At 42.5% G+C, this 16,103-nt stretch overlaps 1 protein-coding gene across 1 annotated transcript in view; it reads left to right on the plus strand.

The window, feature by feature from the left end:
• LOC126185149 (putative inactive tyrosine-protein kinase Wsck) overlaps window positions 1-3,343 on the plus strand; it is a 197,722-nt gene extending 194,379 nt beyond the window's left edge. Inside the window, exon 12 of the mRNA XM_049927994.1 lies at window positions 3,236-3,343. Within this exon, the coding sequence (XP_049783951.1) occupies window positions 3,236-3,271 (36 nt within the window). The 3' untranslated portion in view covers window positions 3,272-3,343. The remainder of the gene's footprint in view (window positions 1-3,235) is intronic.
• The last annotated feature ends 12,760 nt before the right edge of the window (window positions 3,344-16,103 follow it).

Consider the following 16,103-nt stretch of genomic DNA (forward strand, 5'->3'; position numbering starts at 1 on the left):
CAACTACCCTTCCCACCCCTCCCATAGTGGTATGCTGCCATACTCCAAAACTACACAATGTACTTGTCCATCTCTACACAACTCCTGCTCCCAGTCCCTTACCTATGGCTTATATTCCTCTAATAGGCCTGTCCCATACATCCTCCCATCACAAACACCACTTATCCCATAAAAGGCAGGGCTACCTGTGAAACCAGTCATGTGATCTACAAGCTAGGCTGCAACCACTGTGCTGCACTCTATGTGAGCATGACAACCAACAAGCTGTCTGTCCGCATAAATGGCCACTGATAAACTGTGGCCAAAAAACAACTGGACCACCCTGCTGCTCAACTTGCCACCAAACATGACATTCTTAATTTCAATGACTGCTTCACAGCCTGTGCCATATGAATCCTTCCCACCAACACCAGCTTTTTAGGATTGTGCAGGTGGGAACTCTCCCTGCAATATGTCCTACGTTCCCGTAACCCTCCTGGCCTCAACCTTCGTTAGTCATTGTCCTCATCCATCCAGCCTCTTCCCTGTTCCCATTCCAGCACTACACACCACACTATTCCACCAACACATCCAGTTCATTTACTTCTCCCCTTTTCCGCTCCCCCCTCCCCCACCTCTTCCCCGGACACTATCTAACCAACTGACTGCTCTTAGCTTCCCTACCTTTTCCCCACCTTGTCCCTGCACATGTACAAGCAGCACTTCACCATCCCCCACCCCTACCCTGCTATCCCTCCCCCTTCCCATCCCAGCCTCCTCCTTACCCCCACCCAGTTGCCTCTCCTATCATGCACTGTTGCTGCTGCTCGTAGTGTGGCTTTAGCTGTTGGAGGCTGTGGTCATGCGCGCATGACTTGTGCTTGCATATATATCTGTGTGTGTGTGGGGGGGGGGGGGGGGGGACAAAGGCCTTGTTTGCCAAAAGCTTATTTTGTGACAGTCTTTTTGTTGTGACTATCTGCGAATCAGTATCTCTGCTATATGGTGACTAGCAATTATCCTTTTCACAATGTTGTTACGTTCCATCCTAGATTTTCCATTGTTTCACATAATTTATAGTCATTAGCATGTATAAGCAATAATCACATTTACTTCTTTCATAACCCTGACCTTTTCAAAGCTCATCCAAATAATCATATCATGCTCTAAGGCTTTCCTTCAAGCCTTTAATAACTTTAAACCTCTATCTGTTCCGTCCTTGTATCCATGAAGTTGCTTCACATAAATTTCTTTGAAAACTTTGTCATTAAGAAGTGTAGTCTGTACATCCCTGTGTTCTAAAAGTAAACCTTTTTGACAACAGAATTACAACAAAATTTCCAATATTTGTATCATAGGAACTGGCAAATAAATATTAATCACAATTACTTTTTATTGAAAGCTCCATACATTTAATCTTGCTTTACACGTATTATCTGATTTTCTTTTAAGAACCCACTTTACATCAAGAATGTTTACACTGACTGGTTTAGTTACTAGTTTAAAGGTCTTATTTTTATTTAAACTTTTGACTTCCTTATCCACTGCTCACTTCCAAACTTTTGGCTGATTACTATTCTTTGCCTCCTCAAATTTTATGCAGTATCAGCACTACAGAAGTGTACACAAGTACATAAAAGAAGTTACTCATCACATAATTATTAAATCTATCAGGCACTGTATGTTCTCTAGTTGACCACCTCAACTCTTGTTGTTCCTGTTTTTGTTTATGATTGCTTGAACACACCTTTTGATACCCCACTTGCTCACTTACTGGTTCATTGTCTATGCTTTTGCACCCAGAATCATGAAAATGTTCATTTCCTGAATCAGAGTCCTTAATATCAGTACATCTGACATCATCTTCTGCAATGTCAACATGTCTGGCACTGATAACTTTGTTGATAATCAATACTCTGTATCAAACTTCACTGTTTGCCTTATTAAGATTTCAAAGTCTGTTTTATGATCCCACTTTGACTTTCTCAGCTGTCCTGGCACATGTGCAAAAACCCTACATCTATGCAACTTTAAATGTTTAACATTAGCTTTTTCCCCAACAATATCTCATATGGAGTGTTCTTCTCAATAGCATTAGCTGAAATTCTGTTTTTAAGGTACAAAGATGCAAAAACTACTCCAGGCAGAGAAAAGATAACATACAATCACCTTCTTAACCATCCGACTACAAATATAATATTATCCAAGTCATACTTCAGATTTCTAAAGGGTTCTGATATTGAGAAGGCTATCTGTATATACAGTGAGAATGTACTTTATTCATTACACACTAAATTACAGACTATTGGTGTATTATGAGATCTGTCAAAGACATCTAAATGCATAAATCACAAATACTTTTAAGTAACTTAGAATATTGTAATGTAACAGGATATGCTGGAAAACAATTCAAATCCTGTATCTCTGACAGAAAACAAATGGAGTCAATAGAAAGCTATCAGGCATCATTCAACTGGGAACCAATAACATGTGATGTCCCCAAAGATCCCATCTTAGGGCTCTTACTTTTTTTTGTGTATATCAACGACCTTTTATCAGTAACATTACCATATGTCCCAAGTTTGTCTTGTCTGCAGATGATACAAACATGGCAATAAGTAGTAAATAAAGCATAGCCTTAGAAATGAAATTTTCATGGACATTAATAAATTGTTCCTAACCAATTCTCCATCACTAAACTTTGGGAAAAAAATGCTATACAGAATTGAGAACTTGTAAAATGTTTCCCTTCAGTATGTGCCTAAAATACGATAAATAGCAGATAGAAGAGGTTGACAGTGTCAAATTCTTGGGATTACAGCTCGATAATAAATTTAACTGGTAGGAGCATACTAAAAACTGCTCAAGCACCTAACCAAATCCCTATTTAATATGCAAAATTTGTCAGAGGTAGGTTATATAAAAATAACAAAGGTAGTGTACTATGCTTACTTTCATTCCATAACGTCATACAGGATGATTTTCTGGGGTACCTCATCAAGTTAGGCTAAAGTTTTCTCAGCCCAAAAATGTGCAATACAAATTATTTGTGGTGTAAACTCAAGAACATCCTGCAGAGGTCTGTTTAAGGAACTGTGGATACTTCCCTGTGCTTCCCAATATTCCTTAATGAAATTTATCATTAAAAATGTATCTTTTTTTTTTTTTTTTTCAAACCAACAGCTCAGTACACGGAATCGATACTAGAAATAAGAATAACTTTCACAAAGATTTAAAGTCACTAACTTTGTTTCAGAAAGGTGTCCACTATTCAGTAACAATATGCCAGTAGACAAAAAAATTTAACCAACAATAATGTTCAGTTTGGGAAGAGTCTAAAGGATTTATTGGTGACCAACTTCTTCTACTCCACTGAAGAATTTCTTAGCAGAAGTGACTGATGGGCGTATCTTATTAATAATATCACATAAAGTGAGTACAGCATACAATCTGACTTTTGTATAAATTTTCTGCAGTAATGCAATCATTGTAAATAAGTCCTGTAAAATGTTTTTTATTTAATTTCTTTTATTAGATGATGTATGTCCACAATAGCCTAAGAAGGATCATATGCACCTAAGTGTATTGAACTTTTAATATATGCCAGCAAAATGATTCCTTTCTGTCTTATAAATTGATACACACCTGAATTTCAATATTCTTTCCCATTGTCGCATCTCAATACAGTAAAGGCTTTACCACTTAAATTTGCAGTTTTATTAACATATACAACAAAGCAATCATAAGCTTGATTCTTAGATTTGATAGTGTACACTCTAGTTGGTTTACCATAACCATCAATAAAAATGAGAAAACGTCTTTCCCCATGCAAACCATGAGTTGAGTGAGACCCATTCAAATCAGCATGAATAGTGTTTATTGTTTCTTTTGCTTTGTTTATATTGCTTTCAAAAGGTAAATGGGTATTTTGCTTTCAATACAGACCTTACAGTTCATAAATTATGATTCTACATTTGTTGGCAACCCATCTGCTAACTAACTGACGTTTACACAACATACTCAAATTGTTAAAAATTATATGTTCACATATATGATGCCATTTCTCCTTTACCAACTACTGACACTATTTGCATTAATCTATTTCTTGTAAATTTTACTTTAACATAGCTAATCAAATATCTGTTTGTGCCTCTGTCATGAAATATATTTTTCATTTCAGATGGAATCAAGTCAGCACAAACTGTAAAATAACTAATTATATTTCATACTTTTCTAGCTTGCAAAACTTTAGTTTCTGCAATTTTTACATTCATCAGTTCTTTTAGTATTATGTACTCAGAAAGAGAATTTTCATTACTAAGACTGTAAGCTATGTGTGGCATCTCTGGCGTGAAGTGCCATGTCTTTGAACCGATGTTCTTTTACTTTACTTTAGTTCACTTTGTTTAAGTCTTGCTGCGCACCATGTTCGACAACTTCTCTTGTATTTGCTTTGTTCAGTGATAAAATAAATGTTCACTCGACTGCAAAAGTGTGTTATTACAGTTCTACGCCATGTAATACCCACAGTGGTGATCCCGACTTCATGTGCCAGTCCACATTGTCCTTGGAACAATGGATCTACCAGTGTTGTATTGTGCCAGTGCCTCGCACCATATTAACTGTGCTTGTGTTTTTACTAGCATTCCTGATGTACTTTTGGTTAAAAGTGAACAATTACCTGTCCCAGCCATACCAGTAGCCACTGAACCATTACTGGCCCAACACGGCCACTGTCAAATGCTATTACGCAGTAACATCTGCTGTACGGCGCTTAGTGACATTGTGAACAATAACCGAGTGAAGGATGTTGTGTTTCATGCCTTGGCTAAGCAATTCGGTTGGTTTGATGTACCGATGAAGTTCAAGAACTGTAATTCGAATGTTCATGCACATGGAGTTGCACATTCTTATGTGACTGACATCGTTGCAACCCCCCCCCCCCCCCCCCCCCCCCCCACACACACACACATGCCGCCTCGGTGACACCAGTTGCCTCAACTGTGCCAGTTTCTGCGACCATCGCTCCGTGGTCACACCATGATCGCCTTCTGCCTGCTCTCGTAATGGCACCGGTCATTTCATCTGCGCCGGTTTCCAGATCAGCCCCCCCCCCCCCCCCCCCCACTTGGCTGCATCGCGACCACCTCCCAATCACTGTTGCAATGGCACCGGCTGTTACACCCACATCACTGCCACCTCTGGGCCTGCAGCTGGGACACATCATGCCGTCGGTTGCACCGGCTCACTCCACATAGTGTGCTGCCTGTGGCCGCCTCTCCACGCAGACCTCGAGCAACGCATCGTCCCCCGCTACTGTACTCCCGGTGTTGGGGCCTTCTTACAATGCTCACACAGATCTTCACCTCCCTGTACTGCATCAACATGTGCTACTCAGCAGATTTCCTAAGCTGCCTGCATTGAAAAGGAACAATCCTAAGACTTGGTTCGCATTTGTGGATCATCTACTGGATATCCATGGGATTTCAGATGATGATGCATATTTCATCTACCTGGTGAGCCACCTCCATGCTCATCCAGACCTCATCAGTGATCGGCTCCTCTCACCACCCATGTCGACCATGTATTTAATGTCAAAAAACATTACACACTGAATGCCTTTTTCACCCTCCAGCAGAGGCTATCCACCACATCATCCACGACGACCACCTTGACGACCGCACACCTTCGCAGCTTTGGCGGCACCTTCATGTATTAGTTGATGACCAAGGTCTACCAGATGCCATGCTGTAGTCCTTGTGGATCATCAAGTTGCTATCGGACCAACAACTTCACCTACTATCTCATGTAGCAGACCCTCTGGATGTTCGTCTACGCATGGCCGATCAGGCCTACGCAATCATTTGTCACTGACACTGTCTGTCATGGACGAGATCGCCTTTGCCTTCAGTTAGAATGCCTGCACCTTTGGTTCCACACCCTGTCAGTAGGGGTCAGCATGTGCACCTCAGCAGCTCAGCAGCCTGCCAGGAGCTGCCTCCTGGCAGCCTACATGAGGTACTGCCTGCGGCCTCACGACAGCAGCCAACCTCACCCAAGAAGTAGCCCGAGCAGTCTCAGGCAATGACGCAGTCAGCTATATACCCCACCCTCTCCACTCCACCTCGCCTCCAAGCTTACCCGCTATGCTGGTAATATGCAACCTATGGGGACACCCTTCACAACTCTCCTGCTAACCTTGCTTTAATAGCCGAAAATCTCTCTCCTATCATGCTCCTTGGCTCCATGAAGATGTCGCTTCACCTATCACCTATTGCAACCTTCCTTGGAACTTCCACATCACCGATGTGGATGAACCTGTGATTGGGTTGGCTTTCTACACCATTATGAACTTTCGCCAGACCTACAGGCTGCAAAACTCCACCACATGCCTGATTCTACCGTTTTATGCTCGAACGAGTTTGCTACGAATCTGCTCTCTGCCTCATTAGCTACGCTTTCCACTTGTGCATCTCTGCTCGAGGGTAGCACTGCACGTCTCTCTGACTTGGCGGATGTCCACACACAGATCAATGGGCTCCGCACACATAATGAGGAGTTACGCACACGCATTGCTGCTGCCTCTGCTGAATTGGTTCACGGAAGGAGTACTATTTGCAGTCTGTCTGCAGAGCCATTTCTTTTGGAACCGTCAACTGCTTCTACCGAATCTTCATTCTGCATCGTTCCTGTGTTGAGCTTACCTTACCCTGCTGCCTGTTCCATCACAGTTGAATGTACAGGACACGCATGTTCCCACTCCGCGGGATCCCTCGCATTGCATGGCTGCCGTGCCATGCCCTCTCTCACTGTCTGCCTCCATTGCCCAGCCCATGTCTCACAGGCCCAGCGCGTATGCACATGATCTCACTTCATGGGATCCCTCACATTGTGTGGCTGCTGCACCACGCCCTCAGTTGTTGTCCACTGCCGACACACTGCCCATGCCATTCTGGTCCGGCAAGGTCAGTGAACTGCTATCGCTCATGCCCCCCCCCCCCCCCCCCCCCCGCCCCCGCCTCCCTTCACGGGTTCGGCAGTCAGCAATAGCACTTGTCACAGAATACACACCATGGATAGCCAGCCCATACATCATAAAGCTCGACATCTTAATGCTTGCAAATTGCTACGAGAGAAAGAAATTGTTCAGGATTTATTGGCTTCGGGCATGCTCTGACTATCAGACAGCAACTGGTCTTCACCTATCCACCTTGTGCCTAAGAAGGACGGCTTGCTATGCATGTGCAGGGACTACAGATCCGTTAATGCTAGGACAATAACCGATAACTATCCCATCCCTCATATCCAGGATTTCACTCACTTACTGCATGGCTCAAAGTTCTTCTCTGTCTTAGTCTGTTCGAAAATGTACCACCAAATTCCCATGCACCCACCGGACATTCTGAAGATGGCAATCATTATACCCTTTGGTCTATTTGAATACTGTTACATGCCTTACAGCTTGAAAAACGCTGTGCAGACATGGCAACATTTCATTGATTCAATTTTGCTACCTCTGCCTTTTGCTTTAGCCTATTTGGTTGACATACTTATCATTTCCTTGTCTGCTGAGGAACACAAATTTCATCTTGATGCAGTGGTGTGGTTGTCAATGATGACAAATCCCAATTCTGTTCCACATCAGTTGCATTCCTTGGCCATATGGTCTCAGCTGACTGCCTCCAACCAATGGACTCTCATGTCAAAACCATTCTTGCACTGCCTCTTCCTGAGGATTATGTGCAACTCCAGTGCTTTCTGGGTATGGTAAGCTTTTATCGATGCCATATCCCCTGGGCTGCCTCTGTCCAGTCATCCCTTATCGACGCCTTCTCCAGTAAAAATATCATGGGGAAGCGAAAGGTGGACTGGATTCAGCCCATGCTCAATGCATTCGACAATCTGAAATCAGCCATCGCAAAAGCAGTCACTCTTGCCCATCCCGACCCTAAGGCCCATATTTCTATCACAACCAACACTAGTGAGTCAGCTGTGGGCGCTGTCTTACAACAGCATACTGCAGACTCAACGCAGCTGCTCAGTTTCTTTTCAAAAAATCTAACCAGGAGTCAGTGTAAATGGTCGGCCTTCAACCACGAGCTTCTCACAACTTATGATGCAGTCAAACACTTCAGGAGCGATGTGGAGGAGCATCCTTTCACTATCTACTCAGAGCATAAACCCCTCGTTGATGCAATACGTAACCCTGCGAAGGATCTACCGCTGCACTGCTTCCGACACATGAGCTTCATTTGCCAACATTGTTCAGACGCTTGTTATATCTGTGGTGTGGAAAATGTTGTAGCTGACTATCTCTTATCTCGGTGATCTCACCCTTGAACTTAGGTGAACTGGCGCGACTTCAGACTGAAGACGCGGACACCCAATGACAGGTTTCAGATGACGAGTCTTCACTCACCATTAAACCTCTTACCCTGGAATGGTCATCGACCCCTGTCCCCTGTGACAATTCTACTGGCTCCCACTGCCCCTTGGTGCCATCTGCCCTTCGGCGTGGGATTTTCGACACTTTACACAATCTGGTCCACCCCAGGATGCGGGCAATGATAAGACTAGTGACCAAACGTTTCATCTGGCAATGTGTGTGGCACGATTGCCACTCCTGGACACGTGCAAGTGTTCCTTGTCAATGTAGTAAAGTGGCAGATACACGCACCCCCCTTTAGGACAGTTTGACGTCCCCAAGGGCCGCCTGCGGCATGTGCACATTGACGTAGCCAGTCCTCTTTCCCCTTCCGAGGGGTACAAATACATTTTGTCTGTGATCGACCGTGTAACCTGTTGGGTTGAAGCAGTTCCTCTAGTCGACATTACGGTAGAGACTATAGCCTGCATTTTCTTATCAGCATTGGTGGCAAGATTTAGCTGTCCCCTTTCATTTACTACAGACCAGGGATGACAATTTGAGTCCTCGCTTTTCATTCAACTGTGCGAGCTGTGCAGAGTAGCGAAATTCCACACGACTGCCTATTAGCCGCAGGCGGATGGCTTGGTTGAGTGGTGGTACAAAACTCTTAAAACTGCACTCATGTGCCACGGTCTGCTTTAGTCTGAGGCACTTCCTTGGGTCTTATTCAGCATCTGCTCCGCCCACAAGGAAGACCTGAACCTCTCATCCTGCCAGCCAAATTTGTCGAGGACACACCACCGACTGTCACAATCGACCTTCCGGCCCTTGTAGAACTAGTGCTTGTGCACATCGCCCACCCTCACCCACCCCTACCGTGCACTCACTACATGCCGCCAGTGTTTGTGCCGTGGAGTTAATACTTTCGTGACACTACTCGATGTATGACCGAATACGGTTTCAGTGCACTGGTTAAAACCTGTGTGGTCCATATCTGAGTCACATTCCAATGCCCCCAGCTGGCCTGCCTTTGCCGGCGCCTCGCCCAATGATGCAGCCTCCAACGACTCCTCACCACCTGCGCAGCTGTCCGATGCGGCTTCTGAGGCGTCCACTTCACACACCGGGGGGGGGAGAGGTGCTGTGGCACCTCTGGCGTGGAGCACCATGTCTTTGAAACTTTATTTCACTTTGTCTATGTCTCGCTGCACACCGTGTTCGACAGCTTCTCTTGTATTTGCTTTGTTCAGGGGTAAAATAAATGTTCAGTCGACTGTAAAAGTGTGTTATTATGGTTCTATGCCATGTAATACCCACATGTGCAACAACTATCCAATAATCAGTCAGTCTGTATGTTGTTATCTGTCTCCACCTTATTACACACCACTGTAGGTTGTACCTCCATTAACAAAACTGTTCATGCTGGCTCTGTTTTGTTGACATTCCTAGCATCCTAAGTGGTGACTGCCTCTTGAACCACAATGTTTACACTCTCTGTGTGACCAGTTGTGGTTGCCCCCACTGTGCTAAACACTTTGCCGATGTTGCCAACTACTGCAACCACAATCTTGATGATGTCCACCATGTGTCCATGAATCTCTTCTTGTTCTTGATTGGTGACAGTCCCTCTTGGTTTGCCACAACCATAACATAACTCCTTGTGGTAGCTTGTGCCAGTTTTATTTCCAGCACGAAATGCATTGGAATTTACACTTTCACTTCCATCCTTGTCTCTTAAATCCATCATCTACCTGATATTCTTCTTTCAAGACATCAATCAAGTTCTCGATGTAGCTCTAGGATTCCAGCAAGGTTCTCACCATGTAGTTTAGCTTCTCCTTTGCTGTCACTTTTGCACCTGTTAATTTTAAGTCATTCGCTGCTGCTTTTTAATACTGAAGAATGTTGCCATATCACTATAGTCTTTTAACATTAGTTTGTATTGCCAATATTAAAACCTGGGAACACACCAGACAAGCCTGAACATTTTACACCAATCTCTCTCCTGAGCACCTGCTTCAAACTCTTGGAGAGAGACTTGTATAATTGTATTGGGACGATTTTGAATGACAGAATCCCCATCGAACAGGCTGGTTTTTGACCACAACGTAACTGTTGCGACCGAGTACTGGCTTTAACAACACATATCGAGAATGGTTATGAACGGAAACTTAAAACAGCTGTTGCATTTGTAGGTTTAACTACTGCATATGATACTGTGTGGAGGCATGGTCTTCTTAGCAAGATACTTGAGATTATCCCTTGCCAGACCTTGTACAAATTACTAAGTGATATGCTCAGCAATAGAACCCTTGAAGTTCATCTAGAAGGAAAGAAGAGCTGAACCATTGTTTCAAACAACGGCTTACCACAAGGTTCTGTATCGGCACCATTATTTTTCAACATGTACATAAGCGACATACCAACAACAAATGCGCGGAAGTTCTGTTATATAGATGACATGGCCCTAGCTGTGCAACATAAAAGTTTTGAACAGTGTGAAAACTCCCTTAACCAAGACCTCAGAGTAATGGGTAAATATTTCAGATCTTGGAGATTAATTCCTAACCCAATAAAGTCAGAAGTTACAGTGTTTCATTTAAACAACCAACAGGCAACCTGATCCCTTGACGTTACCTTTGCTGGTAGAAAGTTTAAGCATAACCGAAACCCAAAATATCTTGGTATGAAATTGGATAGATTGCTTACATTCAAACCACACCTAATAGATACTGCTGCTAAGATACGTACAAGAAATTCAAAAGCTCGCCAATACTAACTGGGGAGCTGATGTACATACTCTGAAGATTTCTTCTGTAGCGTTGGTATACTCTGTTGTGGAATATTGCAGCCCTGTTTGGCTTAACAGCAGCCACACATCTAAAGTGGATACTCAACTAAACAATACAATGAGAACCATAACTGGGACCATTAAATCCACCCCACTACCTTGGCTTCCTGTTCTTTGCAGTATAGCTCCACCACATCTTAGGCGGCAAACCGCCTTAGTTAATGAATGGCGTAAAATCTCCTCCAATACCAACCTTCCAATCCATCAGGACATTGCCCCAAATCTTTCCCGACTAAGATCTAGAAGACCGCCATGGAGAACAGCTCAAAACCTTATGGCTATGTCTTACGATGCTATGGATTCATGGAAAAATGAATGGTCTCACACCGGACTATCCAAGAACTGCAATGAAATATCACCTGGTGGAAACCTACCAGGTAGAGACCTGCCAAGAAGAACTTGGGTTATACTCAATAGACTCAGAACTGGTCATGGCAGAAGTGGCGAGATGCTCTGTAGATGGGGCATACGAGATTCACAACAGTGCGATTGTGGACATCCAGAGCAAACAATCCAGCACATCATTCAGGAATGCCCTAAACATGCGTTTATAGGATCCATTCGAGAACTTTATGCAGCCTCCCCTGCAGCCATCGAGTGGATGGAAAACCTAGACATAGAACTTTAAAGAGACTCAATAGATTCCATATATGTAATTGCTGAATGACCTTATAGCAACAATTTCTATATGATAATTTTATCTTATCTATGACAAGGTACCTTATTGGAACAACCTGTGTATGCCTACTTTATCCTTAATTGAATGTCCATAAGATGAGACATTATTTATGTGTTATAATGTATGTTGATTTTATCTTTATCTGTCTGTATGTATTTAAACATGAAACCATTTGTACTTTAAAACCACATACGCCAAATAAATAACCTCAGTTTGTGCAACTTGTTGTTGCACACAGTTTGTAGTGCTGTTGATTCTTTAGAGCAGGGGCGGGCAGGAATCCTGCACGTGTGCGGTGCACTTGCACGCGTGCAGTTAACAGGTGTTCTGCGTGCACACAGGGGCAAGCTGGTCACCCGCTTATCTCCCCTCCCCACCATACCTTCTGTCCGCTCCTTCCTCTGCAATGCGTTTTGTTTCCTAGCTTGCTTTATTGAATGTAGGAATAAGTTTAGTAGTAGTAGTGCTTGAAAGATATCGTGGTTTGAAAGAGTACCTAATACCTAAGATACGTTTTATTTAATTATCACAGGTGGGGTGGAACAAAATAAGGTTAGTACGAGTGCTTGAAAGATGTCGTGTTTTGAGAGAGTACCTATTACCTACGATACGTTTTATTTAATTATCACAGGTGGAGTGGAACAAAATTTCTACATACAGACAAATGCAAGTAGTTACTTAAATTTTCATCACTGATGTTTGCTCTTAACCGACACTTACTAATTCAGCAAATGGTTTTCCAGCTCTTGCTATATTAAGCTCGTACCGCTGGGCTATTATTGTTGTCGTCCTGAAAAATTGAAAACGGTGCTCCATAAAATGTTAAATCAGTTACATGAGAGACATGACAAAAGGAAGTCGCAGATCTCTCGTGACCACAGCAACTACGACAGATTCATCTAGTATCATCAGATCGCTCTTCTTAAGCTCAGTCAATTTCCCCATCCGCTCAGAATCCGACAATAAATTGTACTCGTCCTTGTGAAATTTGTTATAATGGCCTTCAATACTAAACTTCCGCTGACCAGCGAGAATACTGCCACATATTAAACATTTTGAATTTTCACGTTTTTGCACAAAGAAAGAATGATTGTCCCATTACTTTTTAAAAGATAGCATATCTCCACTTCTCCGTTTCCTTGTTTCACTCTGCATTTTCCGGTTCTTGAAATACAACGTTGACTACGTAGTGGTCGCTACGCATCAACGTCCGCAGCTTAGCCTAGTACTACACTGCCGAAACCTGCCGGCTGTCGCCACTGCCCCAGTCGACGATTCCACGCAAGCAGCACACGTGCAGCGCTGTGCGCTCATGAGCCGCGTGCAACGTTTGCCCGCCCCTGCTTTAGAGTATAATTTGTTGACCCTTTTCAGTATCTCAAATCCAGTTTCCTTATCACCCATTAATTCTACCTGCTTGTTTGAGATTGGTCCATATATGAAGTTCATTTGAGGTATTCACCTAGCCTATGCTCATTTTTGCTCTTGACGCCACTATATACCATTTCTTCATTTTCAGATACATTTCCATTCTTCGTTTCTAATTCCCATAGTCTTCTCCATCAAACATCAGTACCTTAATGTCAGCTATGTCCAATTTCAGAAAGCTCACAAGTCAAAAAAACAGCCATCATTCTAGTTCACAACTGACCACTATTTTTCTGAATGACACTCTTGTTTTTTAGTTTACAACCATGGACTGTTACCATGTAAAGAATATTTATTTAGAAAAAGGTAAACACAAATACATCTGCCTTTACAAAGTGAATACATTCATGGCACGGAACTAACAGACTGACTGTTGTGCAGTAAAAACATAATACTCATTGTTGTGATCCTTATTGACACAATCAATACTATCAATATGCATGTACTACATTGCAACAAATACACATATTGCACTATCGGTATTCAACAGCACCTGCCCCTGGGGTGAATAATTGAGGTTCTCAGCTAGATGGCTAGTTAGCTACTTACTTACAAGGATCATTTGAACAATTCTTTTATTGAAAGAATGTGGATACAAATATATGATTAGTGTTACCAGTAATGATCACATTATCATTTTATTTCTATTGATGCAACTACACTTAAAAACAAGTTTCATATATCCATATATATTCACTGGCTACCAGTGTTTAAATAGAAATTTGTCAATGGAATAAGATAGGAGTTGTCCTGGAGAAATTAGATTTCAAAGTTGCATTTCTACTTGTCACACCTTTAATGTTATTTAGCAAATCAAAAAATTTATTGCTCCATATTGAATTCTTCTCTGAGCCACTGACCACTTTAACAAAGGTCAGTCGTGTCTCTAGTGTTATAGGTATGTAGAGCACTGTTCTCAAATTCTGATAGCTCATTTATGACAAATTTCATTAGTGAAAATACGTATTGCAATGACACAGGTAAGATGCCTGGCTCCTTGAGGTACCTACATGAGATCCATGGGTGAACACAACATATTATTCTTACCGCTCACTTTTACGCAATTTATACTTTCTTTCTAAGTGACGAGATATCCCAGAAAATTGTTGCCTGTGACATTATTGAGTCAAACTATACAAAACATGTGAGGAGGTTGATATGTTTATTTCCGAGATTAGCAATTATATGAAGAGCAAATGTAGCAGAACTTAACTGTTTAAGAATCTCAGTAATATGCTCCTTCCAGTTCAATTTCTCATCAATATGTGCACCCACACATTTTGAGAATTCTAGCCTATCTACTGATTTCTACTCATGTGCTACATCAATTGTTGGTATGACTATTTGCTGTGTATATATATATATATATATATATATATATATGTGTGTGTGTGTGTGTGTGTGTGTGTGTGTGTGTGTGTGTGTGGAGGGAGGGTTATTTTCAGAGAACCACTTAATAATTCTTTGGATAATATCGTTTACTAACTCAAATTTATTATAACACTAGTATTGTCTGCAAAAACTGAAAACCAGATATTGATGAACATAGGTTACGCTGCTCATATCAGCACTACTATAACTATGTGAACAGCCACTGGCTCTCCTTCCGATCATTTGCCCTTGTAGATGATGTTTACATGTATGCCACTACCCTATCTGGATCTACCACTCACATGCAGCAGATACTGAAAGGAGACCACAGAAATGATTGTTCAGAAAAGCTTACTGAACTCTTCAGAGCCAAGGGCTGTTTTTGAGCTGTGGGAATTTGTCCAGGACTGGGTGGACCACAGCCCACTGATGCATCTGTTCACAAGTTATCTGGAACACCTAGGAGACAGTCATTGGTGGAATGTTGTGTGTAGTTCTGCAATTAAGGATGGGGGGGGGGGTGGCTATTCATAGTTTCAGTCATATCCTTTGTATCAGAATCTGGCAGCCTTTTGATTGGTGAGAAGTATGATTAGAAAGAATAAGAAGATGCCATGGCAAGAATTTGTGATATCAGTAGAGCCATATCTGCATGTAATTATGGGAAGTTAATAGGAGTATTTCCATGTGGCACTCATGAGCACAAACAGCAGCTGTACGAGAGCGGGGATGCCTCCTAACAACACCAGGAGGTGACGCCCGGACAATGCCATAATTTTATATATACATTGTGTTTGATTGTAGCCAGGATCCAGCATTCTGTCACTACTCATTTACACAGGAGAGGCTTGGTTGGGATTTCTGTGTCATCAGCACGGAGGAATACAACCAGTCTTTCTTTCTTTGGAAGTTGGAGTCTGAACTGTCAGCAGTTCATTATACAGTGCTCAATCATCACCTGATAAATACAGCACTGTAAAGCAGTTGACTCAGAAGTCATAGGAGGTCATCCCTCATACTTTTATTGGAAATATGGATGACAGGAGTATTTCCTAACTTGTAGGATTGTACTAACCCCAGCAGGCATTTAGTGCCACTCTCACTAACAACATAGGAAGGACATTGGAGCATAAGGTCAACTGGTGCCTCGTGTGGGTTCTCAAAAAAAATGGTTCAAATGGCTCTGAGCACTATGGGACTTAACTTCTGAGGTCATCAGTCCCCTAGAACTTAGAACTACTTAAACCTAACTAACTTAAGGACATCATACACACCCATGCCCGAGGCAGGATTCAAACCTGTGACAATAGCGGTCACGCGGTTCCAGACTGTAGCACCTAGAACCACTCGGCCACCCCGGCCAGTGTGGGTTCTCAAAACTAGATCATTACAAAGTCACTTCCAATGGAAGTTCAGGAAGTATCATA

The sequence above is a fragment of the Schistocerca cancellata genome, chromosome 4 (assembly GCF_023864275.1).
Source record: "Schistocerca cancellata isolate TAMUIC-IGC-003103 chromosome 4, iqSchCanc2.1, whole genome shotgun sequence".
NCBI lineage: Eukaryota > Metazoa > Arthropoda > Insecta > Orthoptera > Acrididae > Schistocerca > Schistocerca cancellata.